The 16,798-nt window shown below is 39.3% G+C and overlaps 2 protein-coding genes across 3 annotated transcripts in view; both read left to right on the top strand.

Annotated features, from left to right (window-relative positions):
* Nucleotide 1: 1 nt before the first annotated feature.
* On the top strand, nucleotides 2-10,039 carry senp6b (SUMO specific peptidase 6b). Its single transcript, XM_058399124.1, has 17 exons — nucleotides 2-2,845; nucleotides 3,177-3,476; nucleotides 5,018-5,121; nucleotides 5,283-5,438; nucleotides 5,753-5,786; nucleotides 6,060-6,218; nucleotides 6,572-6,750; nucleotides 6,889-7,010; nucleotides 7,085-7,201; nucleotides 7,286-7,408; nucleotides 7,494-7,586; nucleotides 7,668-7,849; nucleotides 8,212-8,264; nucleotides 8,372-8,424; nucleotides 8,567-8,635; nucleotides 9,448-9,598; nucleotides 9,761-10,039. The coding sequence occupies exons 2-17, from the start codon at nucleotides 3,416-3,418 to the stop codon at nucleotides 9,896-9,898; spliced, it is 1,794 nt and encodes a 597-aa protein (XP_058255107.1). The 5' UTR covers nucleotides 2-2,845; nucleotides 3,177-3,415; the 3' UTR covers nucleotides 9,899-10,039.
* Nucleotides 10,040-11,049: 1,010 nt separating this feature from the next.
* Nucleotides 11,050-16,798, top strand: part of myo6b (myosin VIb) — a 33,895-nt gene continuing 28,146 nt past the window's right edge. The window contains exons 1-2 of one of the 2 annotated variants that reach the window (XM_058399120.1): nucleotides 11,050-11,445; nucleotides 15,332-15,473. In XM_058399120.1, coding sequence (XP_058255103.1) covers nucleotides 15,357-15,473 — 117 coding nt within the window. In that variant the 5' untranslated portion in view covers nucleotides 11,050-11,445; nucleotides 15,332-15,356. The remainder of the gene's footprint in view (nucleotides 11,446-15,331; nucleotides 15,474-16,798) is intronic. The other variant, XM_058399119.1, reaches the window with a different exon arrangement.

Below are 16,798 nucleotides of genomic sequence, written 5' to 3'. Positions count from 1 at the left end.
ACATAACAATATATGATTTGTCTAGACTGACTCATTTAATAAATAAGACATATGGCATCTATAGGACATAAACCACAGTCCATATGCTTTGATGCAACTAGCTTTGATGGCTGGTTAACACCATGGACTGTACATAACGTTATACAGTGACAGTACTTTTTTTTCTGGAATACATGTATACCTATGCATTCATGCAATTGTCAGATTGATCAGGCCAGGCCACTTATTTCCAGTGTTCAGCTGTGCAGTTTTGGTTAGCATGTGTCCATCACAGCCTCGGCTTTCTGTTCTTGGCTGAAGACGTTGAACCTGCTGCTGTTGCTGTCCCTCCACCCTCAATGTATTGTGTATCCTGAGATGCTTTTGTGCTCACCACAGTTGTACAGGGTTACATTTAGATACTTTTCTGTGTATCTACTCCCAGTTTGAGTTATTTGAAGTGTTTCCTCACAAGCTTTTCATTGATGTTAAAAAAAAAGAAGACGTGTCTATGATTTTGCTACAATGCTACAATATCATTTCAATATGTTAAAATGAGTTTCCAAAAAGTACCCGGATGGTCTTACTATTTTGAGTAGATTTTAGTAGCAAAGTGACACTTTTAGCTAATATTGCCCACAACTCCTAGCAGGAGGGAGGAAGAGGTTTGTCAGATAGTTAAATAGGACGTACACTTATATTGCCAAACGTTTTGGGATGTCTGCCTTTACATGCATATGAACTTTGATGGCATCCCATTCTTAATCTGTAGGGTTTAGCAGGGTTTAACACCCTTTGCAGCTATAACAGCTCTCTAATAGCTCTCTTTTGGGAAGGCTTTCCACAAGGTTTAGGAGTGTGTTTATGGGAATTTTTGACCATTCCTCTAGCAGCACATTTTTGAGGTCAGTCACTGATGTTGGACGAGAAGGTCTGGCTCGCAGTCTCCGCTCTAATTCATCCCAAAGGAGTTCTATCAGGTTGAGGTCAGGACTGTGCAGGCCAGGCAAGTTCCTCCACACCAAACTCACTCATCTGTGTCTTTATGGACCTTGCTTTGTAGAAGGGTGTGCAGTCATGTTGGAACAGGAAGGGGTCATCCCCAAACTATTCCCACAAAGTTAAGAGCATAAAATTGTCCAAAATATCTTGGTATGCTGAAGCAGTAATAGTTGCTTTCACTGGAACTAAGAGGCCAAGCCAAATACCTGAAAAATTACCGCACACCATAATCCCCCTCCACCCCAACTTTACACTTGGCAAATGAAGTCAGGCAAGTACCGTTTTCCTGGCAACTGCCAAACTCAGACTCAGTCCATCAGATTGGCAGACAGAGAAGCATGAGTCGTCACTCGAGAGAACACGTCTCTACTGCTCTACAGTCCAGTGGCCGTGTGCTTTACACCACTGCATTCGCATTGCACTTGGTGATGTATAGTAGGGCCAGGATGCAGCTGCTCGGCCATGAAGACCCATTCCATGAAGCTCTCTACTCACTGTTCTTGAGCTAATCTGAAGGCTACACGAAGTTTGGTGCTCTGTAGATATTTACTCTGCAGAAAGTTGGGGACTTCTGTGCACTGTGTGCCTCAGCATGCTCTGACCCCGCTCTGTGATTTTACATGGCCTACCACTTCGTGCCAGAGTTACTGCTGTTTCCAGTTGCTAGTGAGGAAATTTCACGAATGGACTAGACAGGTTGTAACCTATCACAGTACCATGCTTGAATTCACTGAGCTCCTGAGAGTGACCCATTCTTTCAAAAATGTTTGTAGAAGCAGTCTGCATGCCTAGGTGATTGACTTTATATACCTGTGGCCATGGACGTGATTGGAACACCTGAATTCAATGATTTGGAGGGGTATCCCAAAACTTTTGGCAACATAGTGTATTTTAGAGAGGTGGAAATATAAAACGAAAGGAACAGTAAATTAAATGACATAGTATAACTTAAATAAGGAATAAGGAATGTTTGATACACACTCAGATGTAATGCACATTTTCTTTACAAAAAGAGTACACTTGGTATATAGTATAAGTAGGTGAATTGGGACACATCAATTGTATCTTTGTGTCTGAACAGGGATTTGTATAAGGCATTTTGGCATTATTAGGGCAAAAACACGGTTAAAATATTAAGTATTGCCCCACATTTATATTAAAAACAAACACAAAATCAGCCACTGTATACTGCTCAGTTCAATACCCTTTAACAATACGCCACACTGACTGGAAAATGACTCATGATTGCCCTCTACAGGCGTAAAGTGGTATCTGCAATCATTAATGGAGAAAAGGTGAGTTCGCAAAGATTCATTTTCGAACAGAATCCAAAAACCCTCCCAAAAATTAAACAAATCAATGAAATGTGTAAGTGATAGATCTTTTTTTTTATTATTATTATTATCCATGAACCTTATATCAACAGACCATATAGTTGGGTTAAAGCCATTTAACTCAAGTGACCAGTTAAAGAAGCGATAAGCAAACAATAATAAATATTTTACTGGGATATTATACGACTTTAACAATTAACAAATGACTAGTAATCTGTTCTGATGATCAGTACTCAAAATCAGAGCCAGAGCCATCATAGAGTCGACTCCTTTAGTTTATTGAATCGAACAACGTCAGTAGGCGTTAGTACTTAATGAAACTGACTGACTAAAATTTAAAGTGATTGCGTTTAGCGCATGCGCAACAAACTCAACGCGCTGATTGTGTGCGCATGCGCAACAAACAGATTACTAGTCATTCTTACTAGTTAGCCTGGCAAACGGTCGGTTTTGTTTTTCTGTGGTAAAGTAGCGTTGTAAGATTTTGTAGATTTTTTACCAAATTGATGTCTCGGACAGTGACTAAAAAGGTTTGTCCTAACAAAAAAAGTGATTTTTTTTGTTTTCAAAGTTACTGCTAGTTGAAATACACTAGCTCAGATATGGATTAGAAATTGAAACTCATGAAGCGCTTTAATGGGTTTCGGATTTATAAACCACTTTACTTTTCATTAAAATATAAGAAATGTAATTACATTTTATTAGGACAATAAACCCTCACATCACTTTACTCACATTCTGTAAGCTAGATATCTTTTTTCCCCTTTCTTTCCACCTCAAAGTTCCATCTCAGCATGAAGTGAAGTGGAGGAGAGAAGAGAGACATGGTGTGGTTAAAATGTTTGTGTTTTTGTCCTTCAGTGAGTCCTCAGCAAGCATGCCACAAAATCTGGAGGAAAGTAAGAGATTTCCCTCCTCCATTAACCAGTGCACATCTCCATCACAAGCTGTTGTCCTAAAAAGGCGTCACTTCCAGCATGCTCTTCCGTCTGGTAGGAGTGAAAAGGCAAAAAGGTTGGCTGTGTGCTGTGTTTTCTAATGTGTAACAAACTGCTTCAAATGAAACAGAAACAGTCTCTCATTGGTTTATCCCTTGCAGAATGAGCAGCAATGAGATGGGAAATGCAAAGACAAACGAATTACTACTCTTGAATAAAGTTGGTAAGTTGTCTTTTACGTTCCTTATGATCAGGCATAACATTATGGCCGCCAGCCTAATATTGTGTTGGTCCCCCTTTCGCTGCCAAAATACCCCTGATCCATCGAGGCATGGACTCCACTAGATCCCTGAAGGTGTGTGTGTGGTATCTGTCACCAAGATGTTAGCAGCAGATCCCTTAAGTCCTCTAAGTTGCGAGGTGGGGCCTTAGTGGATCGGACTTGTTTGTCAAGCAATTCCCACAGATGCTCGATTGGATTGAGATCTGGGGAATCTGAAGGCCGAGTCAACACCTCAAACTCGTTGTTGTGCTCGTCAAACCATTCCTGAACCATTTTTGCTTTGTGACACGGCGCATTATCCTGCTGAAAGAGTCCACAGCCATCAGGGAATACAGTTTCCATCAAAGGGTGTACATGGTCTGCAACAATGCTTGGGTAGGTGGTACGTGTCAAAGTAACATCCACATGGATGGCAGGACCTAAGGTTTCCCAGCAGAACATTACCCAAAGCATGACACAGCCTCCACAGGCTTATCTTCTTCCCATAGTGCATCCTGGTGCCATGTGTTTCCCCGGCAAGCGACGCACGTGCACCCAGCCATCCACGTGATGTAAAAGAAAACATGATTCATCAGGCCAAGCTATCTTCTATTGCTTCTTGGTCCAGTTCTGATGCTGACATGCCCATTGTTGGGGTTTTCGGTGGTGCACAGGGGTCAGCATGGGTACCCTGACTGGTTTGTGGCTATGCAGCCCCATACGCAATAAACTGTGAAGCACTGTGTATTCTGACCCCTTTCTATCAGAACCAGCATCAACTTCTTCAGCAATTTGAGCAACAGTACCTGTTGGATTGGATCACACGGGCCAGCCTTCTCTCCCCACGTGCATCAGTGTGTCTTGGCCGCCCATGACCCTGTCGCCACTTCACCACTGTTTCTTCCTTGGACCACTTTTTTGATAGACACTGACCACTGCAGACCGGGAACACCCCAGAAGAGCTGCAGTTTTGGAGATGCTCTGATCCAGTCGTCTAGCCATCACAATTTGGCCCTTGGTTAAACTCGCTCAAATCCTTATGCTTGCCCATTTTTCCTGCTAATAACACATCAACTTTGAGGACAAAATGTTCACTTGCTGCCTAATATATCCCACCCACTAACAGATGCCATGATGGAGATGATCAATGTTATTCACGGCACCTGTTGGTGGTCATAATGTTATGCCTGATCAGTGTATATGCACACATTGTTGATCTTGTAAGCATTCTTTTCTATTTGTATTGCAAAATAAAGCACATGCAAGACCACTGATGTGCTGGAGATATCGCTACAATAGTGAAGTTCACATTATTTTCTGTCAATGGTTATGGGTGACGAATGATTTGCAAGTCTTGTTCTTTAGTGTACTGTTAGGAAAACGTGACTGTGTTTGTGCTGTGTCTTGATTAGCTTATCAACAGATTGTAATGTAGGTGAGGATGGCAGTGTAGCCTATGGATGTGTCAAATATCTGAATAACACTAACCTTTTATAAAATAGACCCAGCTGTTAAACCTAAGAGTTCCAACTCTGAAGAACTGACATCATATCTGGATGCAAAGCATCTGCTCAGAGTTCCACGGAAGTATCGTATGAGGAATCAGGTACTACAAAAGATGCAAAATGGTTTTAGGATGCGTTATTTGTTGCTTTAAGTCCAAGCAACAGTCATTATTGTTTATCATTTTGGTAATTTCATTTGCATTCTTATGTCATGTTACCTGTATTGTGATGAACGTGTGTGTGTTTGTGTGTTTTTTTGCAGTATGGATACCTTTTTCCAAACAAACGTATGGCAAGGGCACCAGCCTCTGCCACACGGTTACTTGCATCACATATGTCAAGGTGTAGCAAGCTTACTCTCAGTGTCAGAAGTCTTAAACTCGGAAAACTAAACATGATTTTCAGAGGGTCTGCCACAGTGAGTCTTTGGCCTGTTCAGATTTAAGGCTTAACTAAATTCTCACAGCACCATCCTGGAGTTTCTGTGCACAATCAGTGAGGTTCCTTTGGCTTCCTCTCACCTCCTAAATACAAAACAAAACAAAAGACTTGCAGCTGGAATGGCTAAACTAAATTTCCTCTATGTGTTAATGTGTGTGTGTTGCTCTGTAATGGACTGGTATATTAGCTAGGGTGTATTTTGCCTCACATCTAGTGTTCCCATGATATGATAGTGTATTTTGGTGCGGAAAAAAAAGACCAACTACTAACTAGTCTATGTTTCTGTTGCAGTTTTCAGTGGATTATTTTGAGATTATGAAAGGAGGTAAGTGCTGCATTATGACCGGTGTAATGGTACTGGTTTACCTACTCAGGCAGTTAAGCATCATTTGCTAATGAATACATTTCCTCCTCATCAGTTCTGCCCTTCAATTAAGGTTAAAAGCAACTGCATTATCTTATATTTGATGATGTAAAATGACGTTATCAAATTTGATATGCTTGTAAATCTGTTACTTGGGTAGCCTCGTGTTTAAAATTAACCAAGGTTATTTTTGCCTTGAAGCCACCTGTGTCCTTTTTTTTCCCCCTTCTAAAGTACGAATTGAGGCATTAGCGCTCACCAGCTGCGAATGGTGCAGGGGACATAGACTGCCGGCTCTGTTTCTGCAAATGACCGATGCAGCATATTGGCAACTGAGAGAGCAGATTGCTACGTCTACAGATATAACGACATGGGATGGGTGTCTGAGTGAGAGTTAGTGGCCAAATGTTTTGTTTTTTTTTTTTCCTCCACATTTCAGTTTCTGCTGCATTTCTGCTCCCTAACTTGATCTGACAATATAGTTTGTTAATGTTATATTTTTGTTGTCTCTGATGATAAACTTATTGTGAAATGATACATTTGTTTTTTTAGACAGAAAAGAAAAATGCACTCAGCTCAATTTAGTGAATTTTGACTACACAGATTTTCTGAGCTTTTTCCCAAATGCAATAGCAGGTGATTTACCTTAACAACGACGAAGCATTTCTTTAAAGCAAAAATAGCAGCTTCAGCCAAAATCGGTGTAATTATGACCATTTCAGAAAACGCTTCTTTCCCTCTGACAGATCAAGAAGAAAAATACCTCAGCATTATCTTTGAGAGTGTGCCAACCGTTCTGGAGGAGGCCACGCTAGAAGAAATATTTACCGAAATTGGTAGACGTAAGAAATTAAGTCACTTCTGTGTCACGCTCACATGTGAGGAAGCCAGTGACCGACTAATGGCACATAAAGATTTGCAGAAGGTGAGCTGTCATAGAAATGTGAACTTGCTATTTAAAGAAGTGATTTCTTTAGTTTTGTGAGCAGGAGCTGACCAAGTGTAATTTTTGATAACAGGAGGATAATATACAGTCTCTCTCTTTGCTTTGTGTTGGGGATAGGAGTTGTACTCGGGTCCCTTCTTTCCCGACATTCAGAGTGACATAACCCTGAATGTCTCAGACAGCGAAGAAGAAGATGACCTGATAGAGCGTCCATCCTCACACATTCAGTTAACCAAAATGTGAGTGGTTTCAGTTGGTACTATTACTTTGATGTGCTTTCTGGTAGAAGATCTGAAGATTTCTTGTTTTCCAGACTGGTCATATACCCACCTCCCCCAGCTAAGGGTGGCTTTTCCATTACTGAAGAAGACCTCAACTGTCTCAACATGGGTGAATACCTAAATGATGTGATAATGGATTTCTATCTAAAGTAAGTGTTAACTCTGTGTGTGTGGTTCCCTTTTTTATATACAGAAGATAACATTTCTTTTACTGTATATTTTTTGTCTCTCAGATATTTGGTCTGTGAGAAGTTACAGAAGGAGGATGCCAACAAGTATCACGTGTTCAGTTCATTCTTCTACAAGAGTCTCACTCAAACTGACCTGAAGGAGGATATGGACAGTACAGGTTTATCGTAAGTATCTTAAAAATCCCTACAATTTTACAATTATTTGATGCTTATGTATTTGCATTTATTATGCCGGTCAACTTCCCCACAGCATTCAAGAGAGGAGGCATAATCGGGTGAAAACCTGGACCAGGCATTTGGATCTTTTCAAGAAGGACTTCATTTTTGTCCCGATTAACCAGTTGTGAGTTCTGATTTTTCCCTTTAACTTTAATATTGGTGTCAGTCATTTATTAAATATGAACTAATTCTGATTTGATTTCAGCGCTCACTGGTACCTGGCTGTTATCTGCTTCCCGGGCCAAGCTTCACACTGCTCCAATATGGATCCTTATGAGAGCAAGAAGGAGGAGGACCCCATAGTGTTTTCTCCCAGCTCAAACCCAATGTCACTTTTCTACAGACACCAAACATCGGAGCAGGTTTTAAAGTGGAGTGCATGTGAAGGTATCAATAAACTCCGTGCTGGTTATTTAATCCCTGTTAGAAATGTCCAGAGCATCTGAACAGCCAGAAGTGACACTGCACACACACGTTTAATGCGATGGACAATGATACTTCATTATGGTTCATTTTCCCCATCTCACAGCATGTTACCCAAATATCCATTCATTAACTCAGATATATAAATAATAAAAAATAGGGTGGAAGGCACATCACAATGACAGCAAATTGATTAAAAAACTAATTGCATCAGAGTTGGTACAGTTGCTTTCAAACTGATAATATAAGTCATAAAGTCAAAAATAAATGTTTGTTTATGTATGAAACATTAAACTCCTCCAGTCATTGCATGGTGTTCGTTATAGGTGAAATGGACGAGGGATTCAACTTTGTTTCGGACGATGAACTAGATAATGAGGTAATTAAAACAATTTGGTCATCTTGGTTCTATAGATGTATGAACTGATATTAGTTTCTAGTTCTATTAGTACATTTTTAATAACTTTTTTTTTTTTTTTTTTGTAGTATACTGGGACCAGCAGATGTGAATGCAAAATAAGTGATCCAGCTTTTAAACGGTGAGTATGACACTCTGGTCTCTTGTCTGTCTATCTTTCAGTTACAAAGCAATATTCTCTCTTCTCAGACTTTATTTTTGGCATACTATTCACCTTATTTTGTGTGTGTGTGTTTTTTTTATTTTTTATAATGTATATCTAGGCCCTGCATTCTCATTATGGACTCACTCAACTCTGGTGGCAAACCAACAGTGGTGAAAGTACTACAAGAGTAAGTAAATCCAGCTCCTGCATCCTTGCAAAAGAAGTTGACCCTAACCATAAGTTGAATGAACATACTAAATGTTCCCAAGCAAACATTCTGCCTCATCCAGTATATTTTCACATGATGCAACATGGCATTTCTTTGTCTATTGAGCTTCACATTTGACTTGATATCCTCTTGCACCTACACCTTCCAAAATATTTTTTTAGGGTCACACTGTATCCCAGTATCATAGCACACCTGTAGCGTCATGTGCATGTACTCTTACTGTCCACTTTATTTGGAACACCTACGGTCATCTAGTCAGCAGCACAGTGCAAAAAAATCATGCAGGTACAGGTCAAGAGCTTCAAACACCAACAAACATGGAATGATCAAAGTCACAGAGATCACAATTTATTTTTATTCTGATGTTTGAAAACATTCAGATCAGCATGAATGTACTGCTGCCATATTATTGATAGATAGATAGATAGATAGATAGATAGATAGATAGATAGATAGATAGATAGATAGATACTTTATTCATTCCAATGGGAAATTTACAACTATGTTTTTGTTATTTATTTATGTTCTTTTTTATTTATTACCTTATTATCTATGTTTATGGATACTGCTGGATGTTAATTATGTTGTAGATTTCCCATTGGGATGAATAAATTATCTATCTATTGATCAATCCATCTATTAACTGCATGAATGTGCAGTTGTACATGTGTTCCTAATAATGTGAATTGGGAGTGCGTAAATATCGTCCAAATTAACTGCATGTGTAATGGTATGATGTATGCCTGTGTGATTGTGTCATAAATTAAAAGGTATTTGGAGATGGAGTGGAGAGTGAGAAAGGGCTCATTGTGGAGTTTTGGGAAACAAGCCATGAATGGATGGAGTGTGCAGGTCCCACAGCAGGATAATCATACTGACTGTGGGGTTTATGTTTTGCAGTATGTGGAAAGCTTCATCACCGTGAGTATGCAACATATGGTTGTATCTTTGTTCATTTAGTGGTGAGATTATTGAAGGTGTGACATGTAGACTCAGCAAAATGTCTTGAAAGAATAACAGTGTTGTAGGTCATATGACTTCACTTGAAACTCTGTTTTTATTTTTTAAATATATTATTTCTAGAACCCACCAAGGACTTTCTATCCTGCCATGGATCTGAGGGACTGGTTTCCACAGACGCTTGTAAAGAAAAAGCGGGAAAGAATCAAAAGGCTTATTCTTAGACTCCACCGGCAACAGAAAGCTGACCTAGGAGAATGAGTGCCACCTAAAGATTCTCTTCGATATTGCAGAAGTAACCCCAATTCAGACAGCTCAGCTCTCAAATGTCTAGAAAGATAAAATATTGTTTAATGTATTTAGACAAAGAACAATTTAGTTTGTAAGATTGTGAAAACAGTATATAGCAAAATAAAGTATTTAATTCAGTCTTTTGTTTCACATTATCCTTCTACCTTGGTTCATTTGAATCACGCATGGTGCTCTTTCTTGTACATTAAAAAAAACATATTAAAGTTAAGAGTAGTTGCTTTTAAATCAATTATTATTAGTATTCCTAGCCTCTTTAAAACTATTTATCTGCTCTGTAAGTAGACAAACATTATGGAATAAGTGGTAACTTGACCCTAATGCATTAACCAGGATTCACTATTCCAGGTTTTTGTATCTTTAGCAACAGATGAATGTTCATTATTATATTCTTGCATTGTAACCTCAGTCTGTATGCAGTTACATTACATGATGAGTTAATAATGTCCTTAATTTGTATCCTCTTAGAGCATTATACATCAGTTGTAAGGTGATAAATTATAAATATCAATGCCATTATAGTCCTGTTGTAGGTAGTTCATAGGTTATTCTGTAGGTTTTGCATGCTTGTGTGGAAAACCTTTTATCCCTGACCAGTTCCCCTTCCTTGTTATGATTATCCTCAACATTCATTCACGCTTCATTGTAAAAAAAAAAATCAGGGTGGAGCTGAAAAACTGATGAGAAAGTGGCATGAGTTTTAGAGTCGTGTTAAATTTGCACAAGACCATGGAGGGTCAAACGGAAATACATATAACAAAGATGCTGGTACTTCCAGTTGCGTAATGACCTAATAACTTGGTGTATATTTAATTGCTATAACACCGGTCAGACACATCTGTTTTGTTTTGAGCTCCAATGGGAGACGCATGGAGCATGGAAAAACAAGGTCCAGTGTAAACACGTAAAGGACGCCTTTTTACAGCCATCCACTGCTTAGTAACCTGAGGCAGTTGCAAATGGAGGCACGTATCAGGTGTCCTAATTAGATTTACAGAGTTGCTATTCAATAGAGTATTGGATTTCTACTTCAGGAATACGTCTAAAAGTGTTACATTTCAGCCAGCTTAAAAATTCATGACTCTCCCATTTGCATTTGTGGCACACCTTCGGCTGAACTGATGATGCCGAACGCTTCACCCTGCACGCGCTGAAGTCGCGCCTTAACACTGCAGCCTTACTGAAAACTGATGGGAGAGCTCACGCCAGAATTCCATATTTGAGTATAGTCCTAGTCCACGGAGTGAGGTTTACTGCTATTATTTACAGTATTTTCCAACTTACTTCCTGATTGCACTGCGCTTTAGATGGTTTAAAGCTGACCGGTGTCGTGCTGCGGCCGGGTCCACGCGCTTCCCGCTGACGTCACCGAGGGTTCTCTACTCAGGAGTTAAATCCGTAACCAGAGAGAGAGAAGAGAAAAGAAAAGTCAGAGAGATCTGACAGCAGGACTTAACACCTTTTACCGCAAAAAAGCGCATCCCAAAGCTGTATTGTGAGTACGTCGTTTTATAATGCTCTTACTCGTCTGTTCTCTGTGCCCTTGAGCTGTGTGTGTAACGAGAACTGGCTAGCTAATACCGCTGCTGAAGCTGGGCGAATATTTCATTATACTTGCTCTGCGAAAGGAGCTAACATGCTAATATGATTATTTGGCCGCTACTTTGCCGAAATGTGAAGTTAATGGAAAAAGAAAGCTGTGTGTATAATAGTTATAAGTAACTAAACAGTTAGGGATAACTTTTGATACACTCTCGCGGATCTGTCAGAGGAGTTGTTGTTATTGTAACCCGTTGTTGTAGCTCTTCAGATGAGCGCGTGCCCTAAATAATGTAAAGAACGCGACAGATTATGATTATTGGAGTAAAGTGACGAAGAATCATGTGCGCTATGATGGATTTATGGAAAAGTATGTAAAGCTGTTTGGTACATACACTAATGTCAGCTTGTGTGTGATTGTATTGCTACTATTAATAGACTGCTGTTATTGCATTGGATTATCTGTGAGAGTTGCTTTTTTTTTGTTTATAATTTTATAATATCATCTTCAATGATAGGATGTATATTGTGGAAAAAAAATGCAGCGTATCTAAATATATTTTCTCATATATTTCACTGCCTGATTATAGAAAGAAGTAGGAATGACTTGAAAGCTGTGCATCCTGTTGGGTTGTCACAATGTGTTTTCCATATCCCGTGCCTGCGCATGGAGCAGGAAGTTAGGGAGGGGGGGGAGGAGGGGAGGATGCTTCATATGTGCGTGGACAGGAAACTTTTTTTTTCTCGCCCTTTGACCCCACGCTGTCTCCAATGGCAACCGCTGTATTGTGTATCCACCAGGGAATATTCAAACCCATCATCATCATCTCGTCTCAGTAACCATGCTTGCTGACGGGTTTATTTGCTGAAGCAGAAGTTAGCTGTTTAATGCCCACTGTCCATGCAGAGCTGTCAAACATGGATTGGAGCTTCTTATAATGATTGTGTAATATCGGAGAGCGTCACTGTGATGTTTTGTGTCTGACAATATGGGTCTTCTTTTACCTCGGTTTGTTCTCTGGAAATGGAAAAACTGTGGCTACGATAGACAGCTAGTCAGCTTAAACAGGACTGATGCTTATACATAGACTTATAAATGTAGAAACGTAGTGCGTTCTTTAAGTGGTGTTGTTTTTAACAATTTGGTTACGGAAACAAAAAACCCTGCAATCCATACTGCATGGTTTCGTGATGTTAAAACTGCTTTACAATTCACAAATCCTTTATGGACATCATTAAGAGTAGTTTGAAGATTGCTGCCTGTTCAGTCCACTGAGACTTGAGATACTTGAGGCTTTGCATAATAAGGTTCAGTCTGTGAGGCCATTTGGCTTCTTTTTAAAAGTATGGTTTAGAAACATGCTGTTTCCATCTCCAGCCCACTCCTGCAAAAATTCTGACCAAAGACACCCACTTTCATAGGCACTCTTGACCAGTTGCTTCTGAAGTTAATTTTGTTCAATACCCACCTCCATAACAAACTGATTTGGTTCTGTTTCCATAGTGTAAACAAATTAGTAATTTAAAACACAATGACCATTAACACAATAAACCATTTTACTCACTCACTTTCTCACTCACTTTCTCACTCACTCACTCACTCACTCACTCACTCATTCTTGCATTCATTTTTATAACTGCTGTATCCTGGTCAGGGTTGCAGTAAATCCAGAGCTTATCTCATACATCCTGGAAGGGACATCAGTCTGTTGCAGGGCACCATGTACACACACACAGACACACACACACACACACACACACACACTTTCACCTAGAGTCTATTTGGAATAGCTACTCTACTTACAGAGTAAGTAGAGTAAGTAGTTTGGACAGTTGGAGAAAACCAGAGAAAGCCACAGAGACAATGGGTGAACATAAGAAAGTACACAGACAAAAATCCAACATCCAGTACACAAATATGTCAAGGAATATAACTTTTCTTTAGTTTAGGTTTTCTGCTGAGTCTTACAGGATCCCAGTCCCAATGCACTACTGTGTACGGGCAGGGACTCTTTAGATGTTTGTATATTCAATAAACGCTGTATCTTTCTTTCCAATCCTTGTCTCCAGTTACGAGGAATACAGCCATAAAACATGCCACTTTTATTTATTGTATGAGCATATATCCTTCTACAAAGGCAAAATAGCAAGGCAAATACGCAAAAACGTAAATAAAATATATATGCAAATATGTTGGACTGATCCATGCTTTGTCCAGTCCTCGACATTTGCTTTCCCCAGGCACATGCACAGTCAAATGATACAGTAGAATAATTTGAATGAAATTTTACTGTTTCCCTAGAGGTAGTATTGCAAATGTTCTTATGTTGTAGAAAGACTTTTTCAGTTGTCAAATAGCTGGATGTAACTTAAAGCGTCTTTAGGTTGAACCTGGTTCCTTTTCTTTAACACGATGCCTCATGCTTGATGAACTTTGAACCCGTCTTGTCTCCAAGCATATTCAAATAAACCAGCCGACTGTTACCCACTTCCTTCTGTTAAAACCAAACAACAGAATAATTGTCAAGTTAGTGTCACATCTGATATAGTGCATGTACTAAAGTGCAGGATTATGAGTTAAACTGTCATTTGGGCCTGTATTTAGGGCCACTGTGTTATATAGTAACATTTTCTGCATATATAGATAAAGATAAAGTGATCTAATTTGCTAATGGAATAAAAATAATGAAATTTAAGGTAACAAGCTGTACTTTTTTTTTGGTTGTTCTTTGGGTGGTGCCATTAAGGGTACATGGTTTATACCTTTATTATGTTTCTTTACCTGGGAAGGTGTGAGTGGTGTCCCTTGAAATATATGGTTAGAACTGGTCCTTAAAGTCGAGTGATGTATTGTAGATTATTTTTAAAGCTACACTAAAGATACAAAACATTATCTTGATGCTATGCCACATATGTAACTACACAGTTGTATGTGCAGGTTAAGAAAGAGATGTTTGTTGTTGTTTTGGATTTATTTTGGGAATCCATTGATTGTTTATAAGGTCAGAGATAAAATGTCGGCAGTATTTGATTATTTCCTGTAACAGTGTATTAAAGCCGGCATTTACATACAGATTATTATGTTACCTAAGCTCATATAACTAATGATGAATCAAAAACTATTTACTGTATTTAAAATCTAAAGTTTCCATTGTTCTTTCAGGCGTCTTGTCTATCTGTCCGTCTGCTCAGAATCAGTTCATTTTGCTGGGGCATATAGGGAAGAACAGAGGCTTTCTGAAGATGTACTGCTCCAAACCTTTTGTTCTCCTGGGCCCGTGTAGGGTTCAGTCCATTAGCACAGATGCCGTTTATGCAGAGCAGACAATGAGGTCATTTAACATGCTGAGTGAAGTGATGCCTAACAAATTGAGAACTGAGCCATGGGAATCTTTGAGGATGTGGTAAAAGCCTCCAGCATGGAGCGCTGAATGTGGATCAGGGTAACATTTGCTATGGACTTAAACGAGAGCATTGATCAACCTGGCCTCTAGAGCATAACTGACCTCTGCGATGTGGGCACCTCACCAACAAATTTCCTGGTAGATATCATTCACAGTGGAATGTATTATTTTGGTCTCTGGAGCTGGTTAAGTGCTCTTTCTGGTAGAAATTAATTGTAGTGCTTGTAGAATATGTCCATTTTCTTGCAGTTCCACAATATTTGGCAATTTTGTTTATGGTGCTTTCATTATTTTATTTTATACTACCTGGTGATGTGCATCTTTATTATTACTGGAAAAAGGTACTGTGTGTAGCCTTTGTTTATGTAATCCAAATTTGCTGTTAATTTCACTTCTACATAAAAATAATTGACTCCCCCCCCTCCCTTTCTATGCTCTGTAGAGCTGGTGTCTAGCTGTGGAAAGCAATGGATGATGGGAAGCCTGTGTGGGCACCCCATCCAACTGATGGGTTCCAGCTGGGGATTATAGTAGACATCGGTGCTGACACACTAAGTATTGAACCACTCAATCAGAGGGGCAAGGTGAGTCTGCAAACAAAAAGATATAGCATGGTTAATTGATTGTTAACTCACTCATCATGGACATGTAGTGCACAAAGTACTGCAAATATAAATAAAATTGTGTTGTTAGGAGTCATTGAATAGTTTTGTGTTATATTAAATCTTTTACTTGCTTATCTATGCTACAGGCAAAAATACCAGACGTGCCATAGAGGGCATTTTTCACAACAGCATCATTCGTGAAACATCTATAAATGTATAATATTTTTTGTTTTTATTAAGGAAGTATCCAGAATAAAGGAACAAGTCAAATGAGCAGACTGGTTCAGCCTTGTGCTGTGTAAGGGTGTCACTTGCAGTGGTAGTTAATAAGTAATGACTCCTACCTGTAGCAGGTGTGCAGCTCATGTTGCGCTCAGGTTGAGTTCATTAGAAGAGTAAGCCACCTGGGTTTTAGCCACCCCCTTAGAGACTCAGCCTGTACTGCTGTGCTGCAGCAATACAGGCTGACTTTAGCACATATACTGTACTAACAGGCATGAAACTGATTACACTTTTTAAGCCTTGCCTCAGTTCTATGAGAGAGTTCGATTTTTTTTCCATCCCTCATGTATCATTGCTATTGTAGTATCCTCAAGCAGTCTCATAATCTTTTTCTTTTTTCAGATCTATGTGATGGGACTGAGATGGGTTGGGTTGAGCGCATACATTTATTGATTTTTTTTTTAAAGAAAAGGAATGGTCAGCATGTTTCTGTTGACTTCCATATATAATGTACTCTTGTGATGCATGCACATTGTCTGTCTGAGAAGTCCCCTGTGCTATACCTTAAAGATTCTCTTTCAGAACCTTATTATTATGGTGCTGTTTATTAAGCAGATATCCATTAAGTAGATCCATCCATCCATCCATCCATCCTCTCTCATTTCTTATCAAAACTATATCCCACCACTAGCTAGCTGTTACCGCAAACAGCCAGGGATGGTGAGGGCTAATGCTAACTTGCGTATATGTGAGCTCACCAGTGCCCGCAGTTAGCTAGCTTCTGTCTGATACAAGGGTAGTATGGAGAGTAACATCCATAGAGCAGGGCCTCATCTCCCTGCAATTGTTTTTTTTTTGTGCCACTCAGGAGCCCACTGGTGTCATTTTATAAAACCACTGTTACATAAGTTTAAGAAGTATTGTTCTAACCATTAATTAACATGTATATCTGAAAATGCCCTATATTTATAGCAGTTTTTCTGAGAAGCAGTCCTTTTCTGTGTGCTTGTTCAGTTAATTTCAAGTATTCCAAAAAAATCTGGGAAATTACCAAACCATTAGTATTTTACTGGAGGCGGGCA

The sequence above is a fragment of the Hemibagrus wyckioides genome, linkage group LG09 (assembly GCF_019097595.1).
Source record: "Hemibagrus wyckioides isolate EC202008001 linkage group LG09, SWU_Hwy_1.0, whole genome shotgun sequence".
NCBI classification, from domain to species: Eukaryota; Metazoa; Chordata; class Actinopteri; order Siluriformes; family Bagridae; genus Hemibagrus; species Hemibagrus wyckioides.
Note: the sequence above shows the minus strand (reverse complement) of the source record. Positions and strands in the feature narration are given on the sequence as shown.

Coding starts and splice junctions, on each gene's coding strand:
- senp6b (XM_058399124.1), top strand. CDS start 3,416: ATGAGCAGCAATGAGATGGGAAATGCAAAGACAAACGAATTACTACTC. Junction 7,587..7,667: donor TTTGTCCCGATTAACCAGTT/GTGAGTTCTGAT, acceptor ATTTGATTTCAG/CGCTCACTGGTACCTGGCTG. Junction 8,425..8,566: donor AGTGATCCAGCTTTTAAACG/GTGAGTATGACA, acceptor ATGTATATCTAG/GCCCTGCATTCTCATTATGG.